This window comes from Scyliorhinus torazame, chromosome 1, assembly GCF_047496885.1.
Source record: "Scyliorhinus torazame isolate Kashiwa2021f chromosome 1, sScyTor2.1, whole genome shotgun sequence".
In the NCBI taxonomy this organism is placed as follows: domain Eukaryota; kingdom Metazoa; phylum Chordata; class Chondrichthyes; order Carcharhiniformes; family Scyliorhinidae; genus Scyliorhinus; species Scyliorhinus torazame.
The window spans coordinates 403,310,924-403,337,092 of NC_092707.1; the positions used below are offsets into that span (position 1 = coordinate 403,310,924).

Below are 26,169 nucleotides of genomic sequence, written 5' to 3' on the forward strand. Positions count from 1 at the left end.
CTGATTATTCTCAAGAAAGAGTTCAGACAAAAAACCTTTTTGGGAATGGGATTGTGGGTTGAGCAGAAGCATTAGACTGAGAGAAGCACCATGTGATATGGTGGATATAGTAATGGGTGAGGCCTTGGCAGAGGGCAGAGTAATATTTGTGGTGTGCCTCAGGCCACAAGAGACAAGGAATGTATGAAAAGCCCACTCTTTACACAGCAATGTCGCAATGCATAAAAAGAGCTAATATCTATTTGATTAGTTAGAAATCCAATGATGTGAGAAAGACGTTGCACAAGTATAGCCACCATGGTAATGTGAAATTAGAACTATTCGTGTTACATATTTCAATTTGAAATAATTTTAAATTTCAAGTTTCTCACTAGAACCTGTAAGTAACTCTGTACAGATATTTATAATGCAATGATAAAAATGATGTGCTTTTTCTTTAAATAGAGCATCATAATAAATATAATGTTCAAGCAAATTAATGTAGTATGCAGGTTGAATGTACTGTTCTATCGGGCAATCATTGACGCAGCATAGGTTGATGCAAGGTAAAGCTCCCACTACGCTTTGCCAAAAGGGCCAGATACAAGATAGGTTAGATGAACGCTAAAAGTTCCGACTCTACTGTTTCATCAACAAGCACTCACTGATACAGCATTGTTTAGAATCAGAGTTTTAAAAAAGTTTTTAAAAATAAATTTAGAGTACCCAATTTATTTTTTTTTCCAATTAAGGGGCAATTTAGCATGGCCAATCCACCTAGCCTGTACATCTTTGGTTTTGGGGGTGAAATCCACACAAACACGGGGAGAATGTGCAAACTCCATACGGACCGTGACCCAGTGCCGGGATCGAACCTGGGACCTCGGCGCCGTGAGGCATCAGGGTTAACGCACTGCACCACCGTACTGCCAGGTTTAGAATCAGAGTTAAGTTCCCTCCGCACTGCCCCATCAAACACTCTTAAGATTAAGCGTAATTCTTCCCTAGAGGAGAGCACTTTGTGTTACTTTAATTCCCTGCAGCATGCACAGTTCCGGTCCCCCACCTGTGTTTCTCAGTGGTGCGCCTTTCGCTGGCGACAGGAGTCTCTCTTCCCGCCGCTTGTCAATGGCATTTCCCATTAAAGCCACCCCACACTGCCGGGAAAATCACTGGCGCGGGTGTGCTCCCAGCAGGGAAAGAAAATACCAATGGCCGGAGAATTCTGGCATTGTCTCTTTGAATTAGATTCCCAATTCAGTCCTCTTTGTGGAATGTTTAATACTCCAAACTATTCAGCTTTTACGCTATGATGTAACCCCAGGGAAAATAAAACAGAGAAAAGTACTTACTGTTCGGCCTACCAGTCCTGGTTCTCCTGCATCACCTTTCACTCCAGAGCGCCCCTGTAAGAGACATAGCCCAGATTATTAAACCAGCAAAGAAATGGCCTTGCAAGGACCAACAATTTCCCACTAATTTCAACTACATGAAGGCACTGATGAAAATAACATAGGAACAGAACTAAGCCATTCAGCCATTTGAGCCTGCTCCATCATTACATCAGATCACGGCTGATCTGTACCTTAACTCACCTCACCTTAACTTGCCTCTGCATAAAATCCCTGATATACATATCCAACAAAGATCTATCACTTTGAATCTTGAAAGCTTCAATAGTGCCAGCATCCACATGTTTTTGGGTGATATAGTTCCAAGTGACCACACTGTGAAGAAGTGCTTACTGCATAAACTTTAATATTAAGATTATGGGCAGGATTCTCCTTTCCGGGGACTAAGTCCCCACGCTGACGGGAAAACCGGCCCGAACCACTCCGGTGTCAACAGCCCCTGAAAGTGCAGAATTCTCTGCACTTCCAGGAGCTAGAAGGATGACGGAGGGGTTGGCACTGTGCCAGCCGGCACTGAAGGGACTGCGCAAGTCCGCGCATGCGCCAAAGGGCTGGCATGATCCCGCGTATACGTGGAACCGCTGGCGTATTCTGGCGCATGCCCGGCGGCTCTCTTCTCTGCGCCGGCCATGGCAGAGCCCTACAGGGGCTGGCACGGAAGGAAGGCGTGCCGCCACGGCACAGGCCTGCCTGCCTGGAATGTGGGGTGGGATTCTCCGACCCCCTGCCGGGTTGGAAAATCCTGATCCGCCGCTCCAGCGCCGGCTGCCGAATTCTCCTGTGCCGGTTTTCGGGCGGGGGCGGGGATCTTGCTGCGCCGGTCGGAGGCCGTTGGCAGCAGCCCCCCCGGCAATTCTCCGGGCCGAGCGGCCGCCTGTTTTCGGCCAGTCCCACCGGCGTGAAATGGACATGGTCCATCCCAGCAGGACCTGGCTTGGAGGGCGGTTAGCGGGGTCCTCGGGGGGGTACGGGGGGATCTGGCCCGGGGGGGGGGGGGGGGGGGGGGACCACGGTGGCCTGGTCCGCGATCGGCGCCCACCGATCTGCAGGCGGGCCTGTGCAGTGGGGGCACTCTTTCCCTCCACGTCGGTCTCTGTATGGCTCCGCCATGGCCGGCGCAGCGATGAAACCCCCTGCGCATGCACAGGAAACACGCCGGCGGTTCTGCGCATGCGTCAGAACACGCTGGCAGTCCTGTGCATGCGCGAATTCATGCCGGCCGGCAGCGGCCCTTTGGCACCGGTTGGCACAGCGCCAAACCCTCCAGCGCCGGCCTAGCCCCCGGAAGTGCGGAGGATTCCCCAACTTCCGGGCGGCCCGACGCCGGAGTGGTTCACGCCACGCTTGGCGCCAATTGCGGGAGAATCCCGCCCGTGTTCTCCGATGGGACGGAGAATCGAGCAATCGGGGGAAAATCGGGATTGGAGTTTTGAACACCATGTTCCGAACCCCGACCCCCTGTTGGCAACGGGAACAAGATCCACGCCGCATGCCAGTGGGAGCATGTAAATAAATGCAAATGGGTCTTAATTACCTATTTGCATCTATTCAGTGGGCCCAGCGTTCCATGCTCTGGCCTGCCGTGATTTTCCGGTCCCTGCGGCCGGGAGTCACGTGGTCGCGGATCACTTGTCTCTATCAGCGTGGCTCAGGCATGGTGGCCCTCGCGGTGGGCCAAGTGGGCAATGGGTGCAATCTAAGCATAAGTGCAATCCAATCACTCAAGCGTGTGATTTTACTGCACTTACCTCTCTTTGATGTAGTTAATGTTTGTAAACATTGGGGAAATGAAAGAATCAAAGCTGCAACTGTTTTGTAGAAGCTGTCTACCAGAGACCATTGCTAGAACACTATCAATGGCTTGCAGCTAATAGATATGTGGGAACCAAATGCAGATCACAGCTGCTTTCCTTCCAGGAATGGACACGTGCTGTTGTAAAGTAAGTGTTACAGTTGTACATCTTATCACTGCCCCTGTCTGGACTGCTCTCTAGCTTCCAGACAAAGGTCTCATTTCTGGGGCAGAGGGATCCGTGTTGGGGGGGGGGGGGGGTATGTGGTGGTCCCCCTACTCCAGGGGTCCCTGTGGGGGTTCCCTCTTTTACAGGAACCCCTGGGGGTGTCTTCCTATCCCAGGGGTCCCTGTGGGCGTTTCCCTACTACAGGGGTCCGGGGGGTGGGGGCAGCAGGTTGGGTGACCCCCATACTTGGGGTTGGAGAGGCACCCAGTCAATCCGGGGGTGGGGGGGTTGCTTTCTGGGGCTGGGGTTGCGGATCAGCGCCGATGTGTGTGGGGGAAGGTGGCCGGCCGTGGGAACTCTCTATTGGGCATCCCACTCAAGATGGTAGCCTGATAGTGGGATTCCTCGCGTTCCATGCCATGCATAAATTTGTACGACGTGGAACACTGATTTCCTTACCGGTTTGTGCTCCCGCAAACTGGTTGCAATTCAGCTCCAGTGGGAGAACATGGGGCTGGATTCTCCGTCGGTGGGATCCTCCGTTACGCCGGCAGCGCACTCATACCGTGGATTTCCCGACGGTGTGGGGGTGCCCACAATGGGAAACTCCACTGGCCATCTAGCAGGACGGAGAATCCTGCCCATGGTCTCCCAAACTGAGAATCCAGTCCCTAGTTATCCTGCCATCACTGAATTGTATCGTATGTAAAATGTGCTGCAACATTTTGATTATGTCGAAGGCATTTTCCAAATATGAATTGCTGCTTTACCTGAATGTTGTTTCTCATTATCATTCTATTTATGAATATCTCACCTCAGCCATATCACCCCTCATCAAATAAAATGTGGAGTTGATAAAAGGGCCAATGTCATTCTCTCCATTTAATGGTGTTAATTTTGCACTGCTTTGTTGAACATTGGGAAAATCACCCAAAATATTTGACTTCAAAAAATGTAGAGAGACGGAAAAACTACAAAAGGGGTTTATCTGAGATTAATTTAAAAAAACATAGAAGCTGCCACTAGACCTAGATCTATGAAGCGAAAAGGCTAGTAAATATTCCAGGTTTGAAACATTACCCTGTTTCTAATCAGATAATGGTAAATTGACTGTGTATTCAGCATTTTTCTCTCTCATCCAGACGGAAAGATAGATGGAGTGATGGAAAGACTAACATCCTTAATATGTGATATGAGAAAAGCCAAAGATGAGAAATAGCTATCTGACCCATTGAAGTTCATCTCTCAAGTTCCTTAACTTTCATATAATGGTGTCCAGCTGTATTTTGAATGTGGTTTTTCCTCTATCTCACCTGGCAGATTATTCCAAACATTTATCACTCTTTGGAGTAAATTCTTCCTAATATCTGTTTTAAATTTACTTGTCATAAATTTAAATTGATGTCCCCCTACCCCTGCTTTCCTGGCTTGTTTTAAAGTAATGAAGTAAAGCTTCCTCCGTTTTATATTTTATATGTCTGGATGTCTTTAAAGTGCCTTCATCCTTGGCTGATGAATCTGGCTTTCCCTAACCATGCTCATAGCTCATCCTCTTTACATCTGGGACTGGTCTTGTTGAACCCCTTCCCAATACTTGGATGCCAGAACTGAGCACAGTACGTCAAGTATGAGTTGACTAGTGAATCGCATTTTCCCTGAAGAGTTGTACTGTCTACTATTCCAGTTATATGTTCTCGCATTCTATCATATTTTTTAGCACGTTGAAAATTAAAGGTTTGATGTTATTCCCAGCCTGCTTTCCAAGTCTCCTTGTGATGTATCTATTTCATTCATTCAATTCTTACAACATGATTTATGCTCGAAGCAGGTCTCTGGCTAAAGTATTCATTTTTAATTCATTTATGGGGTTTGGGTATCACTGATAAAGACCTGCCTTTATTGCTCATCCCTTATTGCACTTAAGAAGGTCATGGTGAGCAGTCTTCTTGAGCAACTCCACTCCATGTGGTGAAGATGCTTCCAGAGTATTATTAGGTTTGGAGTCCGGGGGCATGATTCAGTGGACTCAAGTTAAAGTCTGTTAAGTGGCACATTTAGCAGTGTGTTTCTCAGCAACTGCAGTGCCAAGAAAAATCCCACTATCCAACGGTACTATGCTGTTTATCTTGGCCTTGAGGAGTTTCTCCCCGCTGTGGCCGCACTTAGAGGGATTTCCTGCCGGTGAACTGAAACAACACTAAAATAGAAGCAAAATACTGCACAGTAGCACAGTGGGTAGCACTGTTGCTTCACAGCTCTAGGGCCCCAAGTTCGATTCCTGGCTTGGGTCACTGTCTGTGTGGGGTCTGCATGTTCTCCCACTGTTTGCGTCGGTTTCCTCCAGGGGCTCCGGTTTCCTCCCACAAGTCCCGAAAGACGTGCTGTTAGGTAATTTGGACATTCTGAATTTTCCCTCTGTGTACCCGAACAGGCGCCGGAATGTGGCGACTAGGGACTTTTCACAGTAACTTCATTGCAGTGTAAATGTAAGCCTACTTGAGACAATAAAGATTATTTAAAATGTTCTGCTCTGAACTGTCCATTTCCTTCCGAGATTAAAGAGCGTTGGGAGCTCAAGGACAGATAATTAGTATTTTTACTTGGACAAAGGCTTATCAAATTCATGTTACTATGGAGATGGGCTTTGAGAGGGGAAGGGCTTCTAACATATCACTGAACCTCAACAGAAAGGGTTAGTCTTTCAGAGTCTGGGAGAGAGGGAGCAGCTCCTCAAAAGAATCATAGAATTTACAGTGCAGAAGGAGGCCATTCAGCCCATCGAATCTGCACCAGCCCTTGGAAAGAGCACCCCATTTAAGCCCACACTTTCGATTTATCCCCGTAACCCAGTAACCCCACCTAACCTTTTTGGACACTAAGGGTAATTTAGCGTGGTCAATCCACCTTACCTGCACATATTTGGACTGTGGGAGGAAACCGGAGCACCTGCAGGAAACCCACGCAGACATGGGGAGAATGTGCAGACTCCGCACAGACAGTGACTCAAGCCGGGAATCGAACCAGGGTCCCTGGGGCTGTGAAGTAACTGTGCTAACCATTGTGCTACCCAACGGCATCCTTCATGGGATGTGGGCATCGCTGGCTAGGTCAGCATCTACTCTCTCCCTCTCTTCATGTACTTTGTTCTAAGAGGCCACTGATGACCATGAATCTCCATGTTGATTTTGCTCTGGATCATCTTCATTCATCCAGATTGCAAGGTTCCTTATAAATATTGTTCTTCATCGACCTCTATCTCCTTTATAATTGATCCTTCTCATCAGTAACAGACTTTCTCAATCATGATTTCTTATTATGTGCCCAAGAAATTCAAACTGTCTCCTCCTGAACTTGGTCAGCAGAGTCCTTTGGTCTCAGATATCCCTAGCATCGCTTCATTGATAGCGTAGCTTGTCCAAGATATCTTCATTATTCGCCTCATAAACCATAATTCTGCAGCCTCAATTCTTCACTGCATTGCTACACTGATTATTCAACACCCGCCTACATATGTCAAAGTTGGTATGGAACGTGGCATTCCAGGATTTTCAGCTTTGTTTTCATCGCTAATTTCGAGTTGATCATAACCTTTTTTCATTTTTTGAAATACAGCTTTGGCTATTCCAAATTTCATCTTAATTATTTGGTGGTACTTTCTGTTCAATGTTAACATATGAACATAATTCCTAGATAACAAATTTTATCTACTGTGTGATCTATTCATTCTTCACTGTGATTTTACAGTCTGGTATGACTTGCTTTTTGGAAATGACTGGACATTTTGTTTTCTTACAATTTGTTGTAATTATATGTTATTATCAATATCAGCAATTATTGCCCATCCACATTTACTCCTGAGAAGGTGGTGGTGAGCTGTTTTCTTGAACCGTTACAGTTAGTATAGGTACACCCAAAGTGCTGTTAGGAAGGGAGTTCCAGGATTCTTTACTTTGAAGTACAGGTTACTACAACAAGTGATTCCAACATTTGCAGTATTTTGCTTCTATTTTAGTGTTTAATCTGAGAGCTTTTATTCTGTTTGTTCGAGTAAAACTCTGAAAATGTGAAATTTGATCATGTCATCGTTTCAGAATTTCTATTTTTAAAGTTATCGGTCTCTACAGTGATTGTAACAAATGGAACATTTAGGGGACAGTGATCACTGTATCATAACTTTTAGGTTGGCTATGGAAAAGGACATTTTGGTAAGAAGAACGGAGAACGATAAAATAAAATAACGGGTACTATTCTAAAGGAGGTGCAGGAGTGAAAGGATCTGTGTGTATGTGTGCACAAACCATTGAAGGTGGTCGACCAGGTTCAGAGTATAGTTAATAAAATATACAGCATTCTGGATTTTATCAATAGATGCAAAAATTTTTTGAAAGGAAATGAAATTGAATCGGTACAAAACACTGGTTGAGCCTCAACTGCAGTATTGTGTCCAGGTCTGAGCAACACATTCTAGGAAGGATGTGAAGGCACAAGAGAGGGTGCAGAATAGATCCATGAGAATGGTTCCAGGAATGAGGTAATTTAGTTACATAGAAAGATTGGAGAAGCTGTGACTGTTCTCCTTGGAGAAGACATTTTTGAGGGGAGATTTAAATTATTTAAAACCTTGAGCTGTTTGGACAGAGTAGATAGGGCAAAACTGTTCCCATTGGTGGAAGGATTGAGAACAAGAGGGCAGAGATTTGAATTGATTGGCAAAAGAAGCAGTAATGACAGGAGGAAAACCTTTTCATTTAGTGAGTAGTTAGGATTTATAATCCACTGCTTGAGAGTGTGCTGGAGACTTTCAAAAGGAAGTTCGAACATTATCTGAAAAGGAAAGAAATTGCACGGCTATGGGAAAAAGACAAGGGCATTGCTCCTTCAGAGTACCAGCAGAGACACAATGGGCCAAATGGCCTCCTTCTGTGCTCTAACTATTCGATGATTGTATGAAAGTAACTGGAGCCTATTAACGCTGAAGTTACCTTCAGACTGTAGAAGTACAAAGGTCTTACACATGTGTCTTTTAAGGTAAATTAATCCCATTTGGTTTCCAACTATCAGGTTTTTTCTAAGTATACATGAAATAATTAACTAAATTATGGATTGAGGAAGCTGGTAATTGTATCGGGACATTTGCACTGATACAAACTTGGAAAGTGTTTTCCATCTGAGGCTGGTCCAGTGCCATGACATTCATTTGAGTGTTTCAATGCCAATTGATCTTGTCTTACAAAAGCCTTGTGCCAATGGAATAGAGCCATGGATAAAGTAGCAGATTGTTGAGAGATTAATTGGATTAATTGGGGCAGCACGGTAGCCTTGTGGATAGCACAATTGCTTCACAGCTCCAGGGTCCCAGGTTCGATTCCGGCTTGGGTCACTGTCTGTGCGGAGTCTGCACATCCTCCCCGTGTGTGCGTGGGTTTCCTCCGGGTGCTCCGGTTTCCTCCCACAGTCCAAAGATGTGCAGGTTAGGTGGATTGGCCATGATAAATTGCCCTTAGTGTCCAAAATTGCCCTTAGTGTTGGGTGGGGTTACTGGGTTATGGGGATAGAGTGGAGGTGTTGACCTTGGGTAGGGTGCTCTTTCCAAGAGCCGGTGCAGACTCAATGGGCCGAATGGCCTCCTTCTGCACTGTAAAATTCTATAATTGAAAAAAGTCAATAGCTATGCCATCATCTGCCTTGCAAAGCTCTTAAAGACCTATGGTAATGAATGGTATTGTAAACATGCTTATTTTGCAGTCCACAAAACCGTTATAACAACCATAGTGAAATCAATTTTGACTTTAAAATGTGTTTATTTGTTGAATTTCATCCATGCAGCGTCATTCAGCACCTTGACTGATGGAGGCCTTTGTTTCCACAATACGACCTTGGTTGCGCGAAGGCAAAACATACACCTGAAGAAATGTTTGAACAGGGACTTGGAAGCAACATGGGGCGATAGAGTTCTCCCCATGATCTCTTCTCCAACATCTCGGTCATGGACGAAGCATTTCCTTCCTTAACAAAGAACTGAATCCACCTTTCTCTTGAATTTGTACATGTATCCTCGATCATGTAATTTTTCATCAGTGTTGAACAAGTAGCAGGGCAACGTCCATTTAGAGGCCAGTCACATTATGACACAGCAGCACTCCAAATACTTCCTCTTCAACCAAGGTGATATAGGGTGCAATCTAACCAAATTCATTCTAAATGTGGTAGCAAGTGGGAATCACTTCCCGACGGCTGACCTGGCAAGGCCGTCACTGGTATCTCACGTTACTTAGGGCACTTAATGATGTCCCACTGGTTTTACACTGCAAATGACTGTCCCACCAGCTCAGGTAGGCATTGCCGAGGTGCTCCAGATCATGTCCTGGCCTCTGAGGACCTTGTCCTAGATGCAGGTGGAAATTGGCAAAGCACTGCAGAGCATAGCCTGCTGAAGAGCAGCATCGCCGAAGGCATCGACACCATGGTGTGGACATTGGGGAGTCACCAGATCTGGCAGAGCCAGATGATGCAGGGGCATCCGGAGCTCAATCTAGCTGCTCCTCCATCCCGAGGTGACCCCCAGGGCACTCTGGGCATTGGTTGGGAGGAAGGAGCACTGGCGGCCCACCCAAAGTCTCCCTACAGAGAGACGATGGCAGTCGCCAGCTCTCCCAAGTCCACCCCACCGATATTGGTGTGCCTCAGGGTCAATGTGCAAGACAGGGTGGCATGGCAAGGTAAATTACCACCGCAAAGTTAGCAGGGGATCTCCGACAGAGGATGCCCGATAGCGGCATCAAAGACGCAGTAAGAAGCAAGCTGCCTCCACCTCTAACCTGGGGAAACACCTAGACTTGGCAGTAGAGCACGGCGTATTAAGCTCTTTGAGGATCATGAAGAGGGCACTGTGCCAGGTTCTGGATGGCACACCAGACCACCACAAAGCGGGCGATCCTCCCAGGGGTGTGCTGCCAGAGCGGTTGAGGAATCGGAATCACATTTTCTGCAATCCGATGCACCGCTCAATGACAGACTGGATGGCCACATGGGGTTGGTTATATGGGATCTCCTCACGGTCTCCGGCCTCCGTACTGGCATCATTAGCCATGACCTAAGGGGGTATTGGTCACCCTGTGGTGTCCCTCGGAGATGCTGGGGATCTCCAGCTGCCCCAGGATGTAGCTGTCGTGCACACACGTGCGTGATCTTCAGATGGTAAGTCTCACATGGGTTGAATGTTCAGGGAGTGGAATCCCTTTCTGTTGATGAAGGGTGCTCCTGGACCGCCTGGTATGTGAAAAGCGACAAGCGTGCCATCTGTTACTCCTGGGCATGGGCCACACCGGCAATGGAAGAAAATCCTATTGCCCAGGTATCTTATTGGGCTTGATCCAGGTCAAACTTTATGTAGCCAGCTGTGCGGGCAAAAAGGGCATCCGTGACCTGCGGGCTATTGGCTGGGAAATGCCACACTAGTTCCCGATCGAACCCTGGAATGGTCACAAGGTGTAAAAGTTCAGGGCTGCGGTGAACTTGACGGCCATTGGGAGCGGGTATCCTCCCCCACGTGATGCCAGATCCGCGAGTACATGGCACAAGTGCCGCACCATCTCTCTGTTGAGGCGGAGCCTCCTGTACACATGCTGTCCGACATAAGATTGAAAGACCAACAACCCCTATACACCTTGCGCCGTCACTGGCCTCTTCCTCTGGGTCCCTCCCCAGCCGGATCCTCCGGGTTTGGAGCGGGGCCCTGCACATGTCCACCGCCTCAAGCCTCCATCGACGCTGTCGCCACCTTCTCCTGCGTCTGGCCGTCTGGCCTGGTAGCAGCATAGCAGGGGCTGCTTCCATGGGGTCCACAAGATCATCCATAATGTGATAGCTGTACGGAATTGGAGAGGGTGAGAGACTGACAATCAGCTATGAGAAATGGGTTTGAATTCATGGGACATTGGCACCAGAACTGAGGAAGGAGAGAGTTGTCCTGATGGGACGGTCTTCAGCTGAATCAAGCTGGGACCAGAGTCCTGCAGAATCGCATAAGTAGGGCTATAGATAGGACTTGAAACTAAATAGTGGTGGGGAGGGTTTAGTTGTATGGAAAATTAGAAAACCAAAGTTAAACGAGAAGGTGGGAGTGCAGGTTAATGATGAGGACTTTAAATGAGTTAAAGGGACTGAGATCTCAGGACAAGTTAGTGAAATTTCCAGAAAATGTAATAGAGCGAAGAGTAGAGAAAACAGCTGGAATCCAACTTTAGGCACAATAAAAAAGGGCACAACTATGACAAGGTCAATGCAGGACTGAGGGTGTTGTACCTAAATGCGCGTAGTGTACGGAACAAGGTAAATGAGCTTCTTGCACACATTGATATTGGTGGGTACGATATTGTTGGCATCATAGAGATGTTGCTGCAAGGGGATCAGGGATGGGATGTAAATATCCAAGAATATGTGTCCTATCGAAAGGACAGGCATATGGGTAGACCCATCTGCCCAGATGGCATTGTTCATCAGAAATTAACTTAAATTGATAGCGAAAAGAGATATAGGGTGGGAAGGCATAGGATCCGTGTGGTAGAGTTGAGGAATCGCAAAGGGAAAAAGTCCCTGATGGGCATTATGTACAGATCCCCGAGCTGTAGTCAGAATGTGGGGCAGAAAATAAATCAGGAGATAGAAAAGGCATATAAGAAAGGCAATATTACAATAATCATGAGGGACTTCAAGTTGGTAGGTGGATCCCAAGAAAAGGAATTGTGAAATGTCTACAAGATAGCTTTTTGGGGCAGCTTGTGGTAGAGCCCATTAGGGATCAAACAATTCTTGATTTGGTGATGTGTAATGAGGCAGACTTGATTGGGAACTTAAGGTGAAGGAACCCTGAGGGGTCAGTGACCACAATATGTTAGAATTTACCCTGCAGTTTGAGAGGGAGAAGCTGGAATTAGATGTAAAGGTTTTACAATTAAATAATGGTAACTACAAAGACATGAGGGAGGGTCTAGCCAGAGTTGATTGGAAAAGGAGCCCAGCAGGGAAGACAATGGAACAGCAATGGAAGGGGTTTCGGAGGGTTATTTGGGAGGCACAACAGAAATTCATCCCAAGGAGGAGGAAACATGCTAAGGGGCGAACAAGGAAACCATGACTGACGAGGGAAGTCAAGAATAGCATAAAAGCATGGCTGGCCATGGGAGGTCCTTCTCGTTAGCGGTATGGAGATTGGACTTAACTGGTGATTATTGGTTTCTCAGCATGCCGTGTGCGGCAGGATCCACTTCTTGCCAACAAGAGCGGACCAGTTAGATCAGAAACCAATCGGGTCTAGCATGGTTCATTCACCTTTGGAAGCATCTGTAAACTGGTTCAGTTTGTAAGAAACTTCTTGAAGACGTTTACTTGCATTTTACGGTTGAGAAGCAGCCAATTGCACGATGAGGAAAATTTGGCAATACTAACCAAGGTTCAATTGACTGTCGCTGGATGGTCAGCTAATTAAATTAGTTGCCACTAAAGCAGGCAACTGATCAACCCGTCCAGTTACCTCTTGGAGCACGCCTAGTGGTCGCTATTTTGCTAAATATAAAATAAAGCCATCGAGGAATTTATCAGTTCCAAATAATGCTCTAAAGTGTCAAATTTTGTTTCCTAAAATGTTACGTTTCAACCAAAAAATTCACTTTGTGGTTTTGTGTAATTTTTTTGTGGTTGTGAAAAATTAGTCTTGACAGTGCAAAGTCATCCACCTGCTGAATCTCTTCTGGGTCCTATTTTATTTCAGAAATTTCACTCTCCTGGGATTGTAAAAAGCATATGTTGTAAGTGATAGCTTATGGCATGCCTAATTGAGAAAAGCAAACCAATCTATATGATGTTTTGGTAGTGTACCGCTAGTGAAAGGTGAAGCAGCACAAGGGAAGACTGGAGGTAATGTCACATTCCTCACCACAAAAGTCAGATCCTCACAACAACTTTGTAGAAGACAGTGAAGCAGTGTCACCAATTAACACCTAAGGGAGGAATGCAGGCTAAGGCAATAATGTTTAATTTACAGCATCTCGCATACATTTGACCTCCAGCATTCAGAAGCACAATATCTGCAAATGCATCCAGAAGGCTATGGCCTCCAAATTTCCGTCGCAGTCACACATCTTCATGACATGGAAATATATACAGTACGAAGTCTTACAGCACCGGGTTAAAGTCCAACAGGTTTGTTTCGATGTCACTAGCTTTCGGAGCACTGCTCCTTCCTCAGGTGTATGAAGAGGTATGTTCCAGAAACATATATATAGACAAATTCAAAGATGCCAAACAATGCTTGGAATGCGAGCATTAGCAGGTGATTAAATCTTTACAGATCCAGAGATGGGGTAACCCCAGGTTAAAGAGGTGTGAATTGTGTCAAGCCAGGACAGTTGGTAGGATTTTGCAGGCCAGATGGTGGGGGATGAATGTAATGCGACATGAATCCCAGGTCCCGGTTGAGGCCGCACTCATGTGTGCGGAACTTGGCTATAAGTTTCTGCTTGGCGATTCTGCGTTGTCGCGTGTCCTGAAGGCCGCCTTGGAGAACGCGTACCCGGAGATCAGAGGCTGAATGCCCTTGACTGCTGAAGTGTTCCCCGACTGGAAGGGAACATTCCCGCCTGGTGATTGTTGCGCGATGTCCGTTCATTCGTTGTCGCAGCGTCTGCATGGTCTCGCCAATGTACCACACTTCTGGACATCCTTTCCTGCAGCGTATGAGGTAGACAACGTTGGCCGAGTCGCACGAGTATGTACCGTGTACCTGGTGGGTGGTGTTCTCACGTGTAATAGTGGCATCCATGTCGATGATCTGGCACGTCTTGCAGAGATTGCCATGGCACGGTTGTGTGGTGTCGTGGTCACTGTTCAGAAGACTGGGTAGTTTGCTGCAAACAATGGTTTGTTTGAGGTTGTGCGGTTGTTTGAAGGCAAGTAGTGGGGGTGTGGGGATGACCTTGGCAAGATGTTCATCGTCATCAATGACGTGTTGAAGGCTGTGAAGAAGATGACGTAGTTTCTCCGCTCCGGGGAAGTACTGGACGACGAAGGGTATTCTGTCGGTTGTGTCCCATGTTTGTCTTCTGGGGAGGTCGGTGCGGTTTTTCGCTGTGGCGCGTTGGAACTGTCGATCGATGAGTCGAGTGCCATATCCCGTTCGTACGAGGGCATCTTTCAACGTCTGTAGATGTCTGTTACTCTCCTCCTCGTCTGAGCAGATCCTGTGTGTACGGAGAGGTTGTCCATAGGGGATGGCTTCTTTAATGTGTTTAGGGTGGAAGCTGGAGAAGTGGAGCATCGTGAGGTTATCCGTGGGTTTGCGGTAAAGCAAAGTGCTGAGGTGACCGTCCTTGATGGAGACGAGTGTGTCCAAGAATGCAACTGATTTTGGAGAGTAGTCCATGGTGAGTCTGATGGTTGGATGGAACTTATTAATGTCATCGTGTAGTTGTTTCAGTGATTCTTCGCCATGGGTCCAAAGGAAAAAAATGTCATCAATGTATCTGGTGTATAACGTCGGTTGAAGGTCCTGTGCAGTGAGTAGGTCTTGTTCAAATTTGTGCATGAAGATGTTCGCGTATTGGGGTGCGAATTTGGTCCCCATGGCTGTTCCGTGCGTCTGGATGAAGAACTTGTTGTCGAAGGTGAAGACGTTGTGATCCAGAATGAAGCGGATGAGTTGCAGAATTGCGTCTGGAGATTGGCAGTTGTCGCTGTTGAGTACTGAGGCTGTTGCAGCAATGCCGTCGTCATGGGGGATGCTGGTGTAGAGTGCCGAGACGTCCATTGTGACGAGGAATGTTCCTGGTTCAACTGGTCCATGGTTGCTGAGTTTCTGTAGGAAGTCCGTCGTTTCACGACAGAAGCTGGGCGTACCTTGTACGATGGGTTTCAAGATGCCCTCGATGTAGCCAGAGAGGTTCTCACACAAGGTCCCATTCCCTGAAATGATAGGGCGGCCTGGTGTGTTGGCCTTATGTATTTTCGGGAGGCAGTAGAGATCTCCAATGCGGGGAATACGTGGGATGAGAGCACGTAGGGTGCTCTGAAGATCTGGATCCAAGGTCTTGATCAGTCTGTTCAGTTGGCGGATGTGTTCCTTGGTCGGATCTGCGGGTAACTGTCTGTAGTGTTCTTGGTTGTTCAGTTGTCGGTATACTTCTTTGCAGTAGTCCGTTCTGTTCAGTATGACAGTGGCCCCTCCTTTGTCTGCTGGTTTGATGACGATGCTGCGGTTGGTCTTGAGAGCGCGGATGGCATTGCGTTGTGCTTGGGTGACGTTCGGGGCTGTCTTGTGAATGCGACTGATGAATCTGGCATTGACCCGACTCCTGACGGCCTGAGCATACATGTCGAGTCTAAGGCAGCGGCCTTCCGGAGGGGTCCAATTCGACTCTTTCCTCTTCGGTTGCCGCACCGCAGATCTCTCGGTCTGCTGTTCCGGTTCATTGATAGTCTGCTTGGGTTCGCTTTTGGCCCCTTGGGGTCTGTGGAAGAATTCCCGAATTCAGCCTCTGATCTCCGGGTAAGCGTTCTCCAAGGCGGCCTTCAGGACACGCGACAACGCAGAATCGCCGAGCAGAAACTTATAGCCAAGTTCCGCAAACATGAGTGCGGCATCAACCGGGACCTGGGATTCATGTCGCATTACATTCATCCCCCACCATCTGGCCTGCAAAATCCTACCAACTGTCCTGGCTTGACACAATTCACACCTCTTTAACCTGGGGTTACCCCATCTCTGGATCTGTAAAGATTTAATCACCTGCTAATGCTCGCATTCCAAGCATTGTTTGGCATCTTTGAATTTGTCTATATATATGTTTCTGGAACATACCTCTTCATTCACCTGAGGAAGGAGCAGTGCTCCGAAAGCTAGTGACATCGAAACAAACCTGTTGGACTTTAACCTGGTGTTGTAAGACTTCGTACTGTGCTCACCCGAGTCCAACGCCGGCATCTCCACATCATGGAGATATATAGCCATTCCATCACCATCACTGAGTTAAAATCCTGGAATTCCCGAACTAACAGCGCAATGGGAGCAAATATTTAAGATGGACTGCAACAGCTCAAGCGGTCGTCTCATCATCAGCTTCTAAAAGCAGCGAGGGCTGGGCAATAAATGCTGGCCTTGCTAGCGATGTCACCATCTCAAGAATAAATACAAAGCAAACACAATTGCCTAATAATCATTACACATTTCTGCTCCCATCTCTCTTGAAATTCTGACCTTATATTAATTGCAAAACTGGAAATGTGGGAAAAACATGTCTTGACAAATCAGCCACCAAGTTGGGGTTTTGACAGTTACTGAATGCTCACTGACTGAATGTTCTGGGCGCCAACACATTCTCTTTGAAGTTAGTGACGTAACCCACAATGTAAAAAGTCAGCACCAAATAAGAATGTCTTCTAATTATATATTTCTTAACAATGCAGATAACCAGTTGATTTAAAGGAGAGGAGAGACTAGAATAACTTTGAAGTTAAACATTTAAATATATATATATTATATTTAACAGGACCAATCCCAGAATAATATTATAATTCTCATGAGATCCTTAAGAATGATAATATTCTGGGATTGGTCCTGTTGCCCATTCTTAAAAGCACACTGGATTACATGCAACAATGTAGGTGCTGTAATGCACACTGATCGACTTGCAACAATCCTGTACTGTGTTCAAGACTATATTGACATGAAAAGCAGGGCGGGGACAGGAAGCAAAACAAATAAACTCACTGGTTCTCCTGGAAGCGATAATCCATTAGCACCCTGAGGGCCAGGGAGGCCTTGTGGGCCTGGAGGTCCTAGCTCACCACGTGTACCTGGTGGACCCTGCAAAAAAAGCAATTAAGAGTTTTATTATTTTTGCTTTTTGCATGACAAACAAAAACAAATCTATGGCTGTTATTTCAGTCCTCTGCACCCGTTACGTAAATCTGAACATTGCTCCAAACCAAACATGCATAAATTTCACCCGGATATTGGCCAGAAGCTTACAAATCCTGCTGGCTCTGTGGTAATGATATCAGTCAGCACATAACAGAACCATGCAAAGCAGGTTCAGTCTCTAATCTGTGCTGAGTTAACTGACCTCGTGTATTTGCACAAAGTATCACAAAAATCAATGAAATAATGTCCCTGTAATCTATTTTCATGATGCTGATTGATTAAATACTGCTATGGGATCCTTTGCATCCAGCTGGGAGAGAGGGCATACAACGACCTCAGTTTAATGTCTCTCATCTAATAGTTGATTTCTCTGACAGTACAATACTCCCTCGGTCGCACAGGGAAGTATTAGCTCAAGTCTCTGGAATGGGTTTCATCCGAGAACCTTTTGATTTGAAGGCAAGACTAATATCCAGTGGTCCACAGTTGGGACTTTGGTGGGAGGTGTCCCATTATCAGAGGTCCCATTCCTTGATGTCTCTTGGGCCACAATGATGTTTGAATATGTGCGACTCTCAATTAAGAATGAGACGGAGCTGGGTTGAGATATGCTCAGTTGCAGAATAATCTGCTGGCTCTCATTGCCATGGTAGCAAAGGTTTGATGCAGCCCTAAAACTAAATCCCAACATCACTTCACATCTTCAGCAGGAAGGGCGAAAAAACAGAAGAAATCTAAAAGAAGATACTTACAGGTTGCCCATGTGGACCTCTTTCTCCTCTAGGTCCTTTGCTACCACCTTGACCCTGTTAATAGAACAAATCACCGAGAAGGCATAATAAGCACTGCTTGCATTCTTTTCATATGGATTCTCTCCAGCCCTGCAACACTCACCCCACCTCCCCCTTCCCTCGCTCACAAAAAAAACCAAGGAGGAAATATCTGAGATGGTCTTATTTGGATACGTTAGATGACTGAATCTGTTTCATTACACATGGACATAATTAGTAAATTATACACACTCAAGCATAAAAAGTCCTGGCTCAGCATATTCCTTCACTTGACATTGGATAATTCATGATTGTTAAACTCAATCCTTTCATTTTCTTTCAATATAAGTTACATTCAGAAGCACTGCTTTTCTAAGATCTTGAACATTTTCTGCTTGTGTTTCAAATGCCATTAGCACTGTTGCAAAATGCAATGATCGCATCTTTGCCACATTATTTTCTCTATTTCGCTTTTCACTTAGCTTTGTGGATTATGTGAACTGTGTTTTAAGCCAGTAATGGAAATGAATAAAGTATTTCCTTACAGAAGGTCCAGGAGGTCCTGGGGGCCCAATGTTGGCCTGAGCACATGTGCAGGCGTGTGGAAGAGCTGGACATTTGGCTTCATCTCTCTGAAAATACAGAAAACAGATGACTTTGGAGCAATACAAAAAGGATAATCACAGTAAAATTCAGTCTCTGTTGATGTTAAAATCGACTAAATTGAAGTCAACTGCTTTAATTTGTATTTGTTAAATGAGGTAATTTGCAGTTCTTACTTGGACAGATATAGAGGGCAATTTTCCGGCCCCCGTTATGACCTGCGCAAATCCGGTTATGGCCGGAAACCCGCGTGAGAGGACCATAATGGGATTTGCACTGGCATCACACCAGAACGCGATGTTCCCTGGTCCTCCCAGCAGACATAATCAGGTTCACGTCCAGCGAGGGTATGAACCTAATTACCTTAGATTTAAATGCATTTAAGTATCAAATTGGCTGGACATCGAATCATCTGGGAACAACATATGTTCCCACTAGCCGGCGTGACGTGAAGCCGGCTGGAATCACTAACGGTCTCTACAAACGGAGACCAGACATGTGATGACCATGCAAGGACAGTGTAGCCTCTCGGTGGGTGGGGACATAGCAGGGCAGCGCCAAATGATAGGGGAGGTGGTGGCAGACACAAGCGCACACTCAGTAAGCTTGCGCACGGTGAAGTCAATTCATCCCGAGTGAGAGACAGCCAGAGTGGGAATTAGAACTTGGTAATTTGGAGCACTGTGGTAACTCGGTGCAGAGTGGGAGGAGATGCTTTTTCCCTTTTGGTTTTGTTTATTCTGGCTTTGTAACTGTTAATCTGCAGGGAGAGATCCAGAGTGCATCCTGGGAAGATAGGTGATACAAATACCTTTTCAATTTGTGGGGGGGAAAAACTGAAGTGAAATCACAGTAAAGATGTGACCTGATTGGCTGGTGGGAAATCTGTTCAATTTGAAAAAAAAAACATTGAGAAAGTAATTAAATCTAATTGATTAACTAGATAGTGGAGTAACTAAACCTGAGGGAAGAGATGAGTGTTTAACATTTCATTTTATAATAAAAATCTAGCATCAGGGCCATATAGTTTATTGTAACTCAATCTAACAATAATTCAAGTGTTTATTTTAAATTAATTAACTCGTGTTAAATGTCAATCAGCGGGGTGCAGTGCTCCAAATGTAAGATGTGGCAGATCTGTGACGCTTCCAGCGTTCCAGTCAACTACATCTGCAGCAAGTGTAACCAATGGCAGCTCCTCACGGACCGCGTGGTTCAGTTGGAGCAGCAGTTGGATGCACTTAGGAGCACGCAGGTGGTGGAAAGCGTCATAGATAGGAGTTATAGAGATGTGGTCACACCCAAGGTGCAGGCAGACAGATGGTTGACTGCTAGAAAGGGCAGCCAATCAGTGCATGAATTCTCTGCGGCTGTCCCCCTCTCTAACAGGTATACCTTTTTGGATACTGTTGGGGGGGGCAGCCTAGCAGTGGAAAACAACAGCAGCCGGAACAGTGGGACCACAACTGGCTCTGTTGCTCAGCAGGAAAGGGCAATGTGCAAGAGAGCAATATTTATAGGGGCCTCTACAGTAAGAGGCACAGATAGGCACTTCTGTGGAAGCCAAAGAGACTCCAGGATGGATCAAGGATGTCTCTGAATGAACACAGGACATCCTGAAGGGGGAGGGTGAACAGACAGAAGTCGTAGTACACATAGGTACTAATGACATAGGCAGGAAGAGTGATGAGGTCCTGCAGAAGGAGTTCAGGGAGTTAGACAGTAAGCTAAAAAACAGGACCTCTGGAGTTGTAATCTCAGGATTACTCCCTGTGCCACGTGCCAGTGAGGCTAGAAATAGGAGGATAGTGCAGCTAAACACGTGGCTAAACCAGTGGTGTAGGAGGGAGGGTTTCAGGTTCTGGACCATTGGGATCTCTTCCGGGGCAGATGCAACCGGTACAAGAAGGACGGGTTGCATCTAAACTCAAGGGGCACCGATATCCTGGCTGAGAGGTTTGCTAGTGTCACTCGGGAGGATTTAAATTAATATGGCAGGGGGGTGGGAACCAGAGCGCTGGCTTAGAAGGTCTAATAACTGAAGGGGAAATAGAGAACAAAAATAATAGAACATCACCCTCAGGCAGGGCAAAAAAGGTGACAAGTGTGAGAAGGGAGGTGGTCAATGCAGGACTGATGGTATTGTACCTAAATGCGTGCAGTGTGCGGAACAAGGTAAATGAGCTTGTTGCACACATTGAAATGGGTCGGTATGATGTTGTGGGCATCACAGAGACGTGCCTGCGAGGGGATCAGGGCTGGTATCTAAATATACAAGGATATTTGCCCTATCGAAAGCACAGGCAGATGGGCAAAGGGAACGGGGTTGCATTGTTAGTAAGGAATGAAGTTAAATCGATAGCAAGGAGCGCTATAGAATCAGAAGACATAGAATCTCTGTGGGTAGAGTTGAGGAATTGCAAAGGTAAAAAGACCCTGATGGGAATTATGTACAGGCCCCCTAGCAGTCGTCAGGATGTGGGGCAGAAAATAAATCAGGACATGGAGAAAGCATGAAAAAAAGGCAATATCACAATAATCATGGGTGATTTCAATATGCAAGTGGACTGGGAGAATCAGGTTGGTACTGAAATGAAATGAAATGAAAATCGCTTATTGTCACAAGTCGGCTTCAAATGAAGTTACTGTGAAAAGCCCCTAGTCGTCACATGTTCGGGGAGGCTGGTACGGGAATTGAACCGTGCTGCTGGCCTGCCTTGGTCTGCTTTCAAAGCCAGCGATTTAGCCCTGTGCTAAACCAGCCCCTAGTGGATCCCCAAGAAAAGGAATTTGTGGAATGTTTAAGAGATGTTTTTTTGGAGAAGCTTGTGGTAGAGCCCACTAGGGAACAGGCAATTCTGGATTTGGTGATGTGTAATAAGACAGACTTGATTAGAGATCTTAAGGTGAAGGAACCCTCAGGGACCAAAGACCATAATATGATAGAATTTACCCTGCAGTTTGAGAGGGAGAAGCTGGAATCAGGTGTAACAATATTGCAATTAAATAAGGGTAACTACAAAGACATGAGGGAGGAGCTGGCCAGAGTTAATTGGAAAAGGAGACTCGCTGGGAAGACAGTGGAACAGCAATGGCAGGAGTTTTTGGGGGTTATTCAGAAGGCACAGCAGAAATTTATCCCAAGGAGGAGGAAACATGCTAAGGGCAGGACAAGGCATCCATGGCTGACGAGGGAATTCAAGGACAGCATAAAAGTAAAAGAAAAAGCATACAAAGTGGCAAGGATTAGTGGGAAGCCAGAGGATTGGGAATCATTTAAAAGCGAGCAGAGGACAACTAAAAAAGCAATAAGGGAAGAGAGAGAAGATGAAATATGAGTGCAAGTTAGCTAGTAATATAAAGGAAGATAGGAAGAGTTTCTTTCAATCTATAAACGTAAGAGAGAGGCAAAAATAGACATTGGACCACTGAAAAACATGGCTGGAGAAGTAATAATAGGAAACAAAGAAATGGCAGACGAACTGAATAGTTACTTTGCATCAGTCTTCATGGTGGAAGACACCAGTGGGATGCCAGAGCTCCAGGAGAGTCAGGGGCCAGAGGTGAGTGCAGTGGCCATCACTAAGGAGAAGGTTCTGGGGGAACTGAAAGGTTTGAAGGTGGATAAGTCACCTGGACCGGATGGTCTACACCCGAGGGTCCTAAAAGAGATAGCTGAGGAAATTGTGGAGGCATTGGTGGTGATCTTTCAGGATTCACTGGAGGCAGGATGGGTCCCAGAGGACTGGAAAGTGGCTAATGTAACACCGCTGTTTAAGAAGGAAGGGAGGCAAAAGACAGGAAATTATAGGCCTGTTAGCCTGACTTCAATCATTGATAAGATTTTAGTGTCTGTTAGTAAAGATGAAATCGCGGAGTACTTAGAAGTGCATGGTAAAATAGGACTGAGTCAGCGGGCTTTGTCAAAGTGAGGTCATGTCTGAGAAATCTGTTAGAGTTCATTGAGGAGGTATCGAGGAAGTTAGACAAAGGAGAACCAGTGGACGTGATTTATTTAGATTTCCAGAAGACCTTTGACAAGGTGCCGCATAGGAGACTGTTAAATAAGTTAAGAGCCCATCGTGTTAAGGGTTACATCTGGCATGGATAGAGGATTGGCTGACTGGCAGAAGGCAGAGAGTGGGGATAAAGAGGTCTTTTTCAGAATGGCAGCCGGTGACCCGTGTGCCTCGGGGGTCTGTGCTGGGACCACAACTTTTTACAATATACATTAATGATCTGGAAGAAGGAATTGAAGGCACTGTTGCTACGTTTGCAGACAATGCATAGATCTGTAGAGGGACAGGTAGTATTGAGGAAGCAAGGAGGCTGCAGAAGGATTTGGACAAGCGAGGAGAGTGGGCACTGAAGTGACAAATGAAATACCAGGAAGGAGGAATAGGCATAGACAATCTTCTAAATGGCAAAATGCTTTGGAAATCAGAAGCACAAAGGGACTTGGGAGTCCTTGTTCACAATCCTCTAAGAGTTCAGTCGTCAGTGGAGACCGCAAATGCAATGTTAGCATTCATGTCAAGAGGGCTAGAATACAAGACCAGGGATGTACTTCTGAGGCTGTATAAGGCTTTGGTCAGACCCCTTTTGGAGTATTGTGAGCATTTTTGAGCCCCATATCTAAGGAAGGGTGTGCTGGCCTTGGAAAGGGTTCAGAGGAGGTTCACAAGAATGATCCCTGGAATGAAGAACTTGTCGTATGAGGAATGGTTGAGGACTCTGGGTCTGTACTCGTTGGAGTTTAGAAGGATGAGGGGGGATCTTATTGAAACTTACAGGATACTGTGAGGCCTGAATAGAGTGGACGTGGAGAGTAACAACTAGAACCAGCGGACACCATCTCAGACTAAAGGGATGATCCTTTAAAACAGAGATGAGGAGGAATTTCTTCAGCCAGAGGGTGGTGAATCTGTGGAACTCTTTGCCGCAGAAGGCTGGGGAGGCCAAATCATTGAGTGTCTTTAAGACAGAGATAGATAGGTTCTGGATTAATAGGGGGATCAGGAGTTATGGGGAGAAGGCAGGAGAATGGGGATGAGAAAATATCAGTCATGATTGAACGATGGGCCGAGTGGCCTAATTCTGCCCCTATGTCTTATGTTGCTGGACTCGTAATCCAGAGACCCAGGGTAATGCTCTGGGGATCTGGGTTTGAATTCCACCATGGCAGATGGTGAAATTTAAGTTCAATAAAAATCTGAAATTAAAATTCTAACGATGACCATGAAACCATTGTCGATTGTCGCAAAATCCGATCTGGTTCCCTAATGTCCTTTCGGGAATAAAATCTGTTGTCCTTTCCATGTGTGGCCTACATGTGACTCCAGATCCACAGCAATATGTGGTTGACTGTTTAATGCTCTCAGGAACAGACAATAAATGCTGGCATAGCCAGCACGCCCACTTGCCATGAACAAATAAAATAAAGTGCCAACTTCACTGCCAGGCGAACATGGGGTGGGTGTCACACTGGCCATCAATGGGGGGGTCCTGATGTCCATAGTGGGTAGGGGATGTCTTTAAATTCAATTTCAGTTCATGGCGCCCTTTTCCGATCTCTCTGAAGCCGGGTTTGGCAACATCCATTTAGCCCGCCCCTCAATGACGGCGCAAAATTCGCCCCACTTCAGAAAAATGGAACTGTAGGAAGACCGCACCGGAAAACCTGCCTTCAACACACCTGTTTTCAGTCAGAACCTGACACTTTGCTGTTTTGGAGGAAAATTCCACCCATTCTTTGCTATTTTTTGAATTTTATCTGGTAGTTTCGATCATTATTTTTCTTTGCATGTTGGGGAAATAAGGAACTCATAAGAGCTTTAACAAAGACAGGCACTTGCCAAATATCAGAGGCAACACTTTGCACCATTCCTGAAACTATAAATAAGACACCACTGAAATTGCCACATGATGATTGTTACTTTAGTTATAAAAATTTTACCCGAGATAGGACATTTCTCTGCAGCAACTCATTCTTTCCCAGCATATCAGAACAATTAAGTGGTGTCTTATTTGGGCAGCACGGGAGCACACGTGGCTAGCATTGTGGCTTCACAGCATCACGATCCCAGGTTTGATTCGTGCAGGGTCACTGTCTGTGCGGAGTCTGCATGTTCTCCCCGTGTCTGCGTGGGTTTCCTCTGGGTGCTCCGTTTTCCTCTCACAGTCCAAAGACCTGCAGGTTAGGTGGATTGGCCATGGTAAATTGCCCTTAGTGTCCAAAAAAGGTTAGGAAGGGTTATTGGGTTATGGGGATAGGGTGGAAGTGAGGGCTTAAGTGGGTCGGTGCAGACTCGATGGGCCGAATAGCCTCCTTCTGCATTGTATGCTCTATGTTCTATGTAACTAAGCTTTCCACCTTTAAAATCAAAACTTGGTATAATTTCACTTTTATTCTCAGATCTGTGGAATGTTCGAAAATGCCTGTAATTTTTGTCCAAACCAAATTTCCCAGACAACTTAGAAATCAACACCATGTCTGTCAGACAGGTAGAGGTGACATGTTCACTGATGTATTTTAGATTTACATTCCCCTTAAAGGCATTAGAGAACCTGTCGGGTTTTATTATAATTTGGAAATTTTCAAGGTCATTCTTTTCTGGTGATAAAATTAGATGAATTTCATATCAGTGAACTAATCGTTTGGAGCATGCCATCACTCACAGGTATTTTGAGAGTGCAGGATAGGAGATGAAAACATAATGGCGGGATCCTCCGTCCCACCGCACCCGTTTTCTGGTGCAGCGTGCCCTGCCAGCAGTGGGATACTCTATCCTGGCAGACGGCCAATGGGGTTTCCCATTGTGGGCACCCCTATACTTTCGGGAAATCCGTGGGCGTGAGTGCGCTGCCAGCGAAAAGGAGGATCCCGCCGACGGAGAATCCAGTCCAGTGCCTTTGTGGCACCAACTGAATGTGCAATATCAGCCACCCTCAGTTCTTTATTCAATGAGACCACAACAACTTGAATGCTTGTAGTTTTGCTAACTCTAGACATATTCCTGGAGGCACCATTGCATGACTTCCTCAAATCCGCCCTCTTCTATGCCATCCTCCTCTTATTGGGGAGGGGGAGCAGCCCCAAGTCGTGGTCCACATAGGTACCAACGACATAGGTAGGAAAAGGGATAGGGATGTAAGGCAGGAATTCAGGGAGCTAGGGTGGAAACTTAGATCTAGGACAAACAGAGTTATTATCTCTGGGTTGCTACCCGTGCCACGTGCCAGCGAGATGAGGAATAGGGAGAGAGAGGAGTTGAACACGTGGCTGCAGGGATGTTGCAGGAGGGAGGGTTTCAGATTTCTGGATAATTGGGGCTCATTCTGGGGTCGGTGGGACCTCTAAAACGGGATGGTCTACACCTGGACCAGAGGGGTACCAATATCCTGGGGGGGAAATTTGCTCATGCTCTTCGGGAGGGTTTAAACTAGTTCAGCAGGGGCTTGGGAACCTGAATTGTAGCTCCAGTATACAGGAGGTTGAGAGTAGTGAGGTCATGAGTAAGGTTTCAAAG

At 46.2% G+C, this 26,169-nt stretch overlaps 1 protein-coding gene across 5 annotated transcripts in view; it reads right to left on the reverse strand.

Annotated features, from left to right (window-relative positions):
- The window catches only part of LOC140428040 (collagen alpha-1(XII) chain-like), a 462,913-nt gene that overhangs the window by 72,183 nt on the left and 364,561 nt on the right, over window positions 1-26,169 (reverse strand). For all 5 annotated transcript variants that reach the window (XM_072514040.1, XM_072514030.1, XM_072514048.1 and 2 more), the window contains 4 exons: window positions 18,583-18,669; window positions 18,020-18,073; window positions 17,115-17,210; window positions 1,332-1,385 (listed from right to left, as the gene is read on the reverse strand). In XM_072514040.1, coding sequence (XP_072370141.1) covers window positions 1,332-1,385; window positions 17,115-17,210; window positions 18,020-18,073; window positions 18,583-18,669 — 291 coding nt within the window. The remainder of the gene's footprint in view (window positions 1-1,331; window positions 1,386-17,114; window positions 17,211-18,019; window positions 18,074-18,582; window positions 18,670-26,169) is intronic.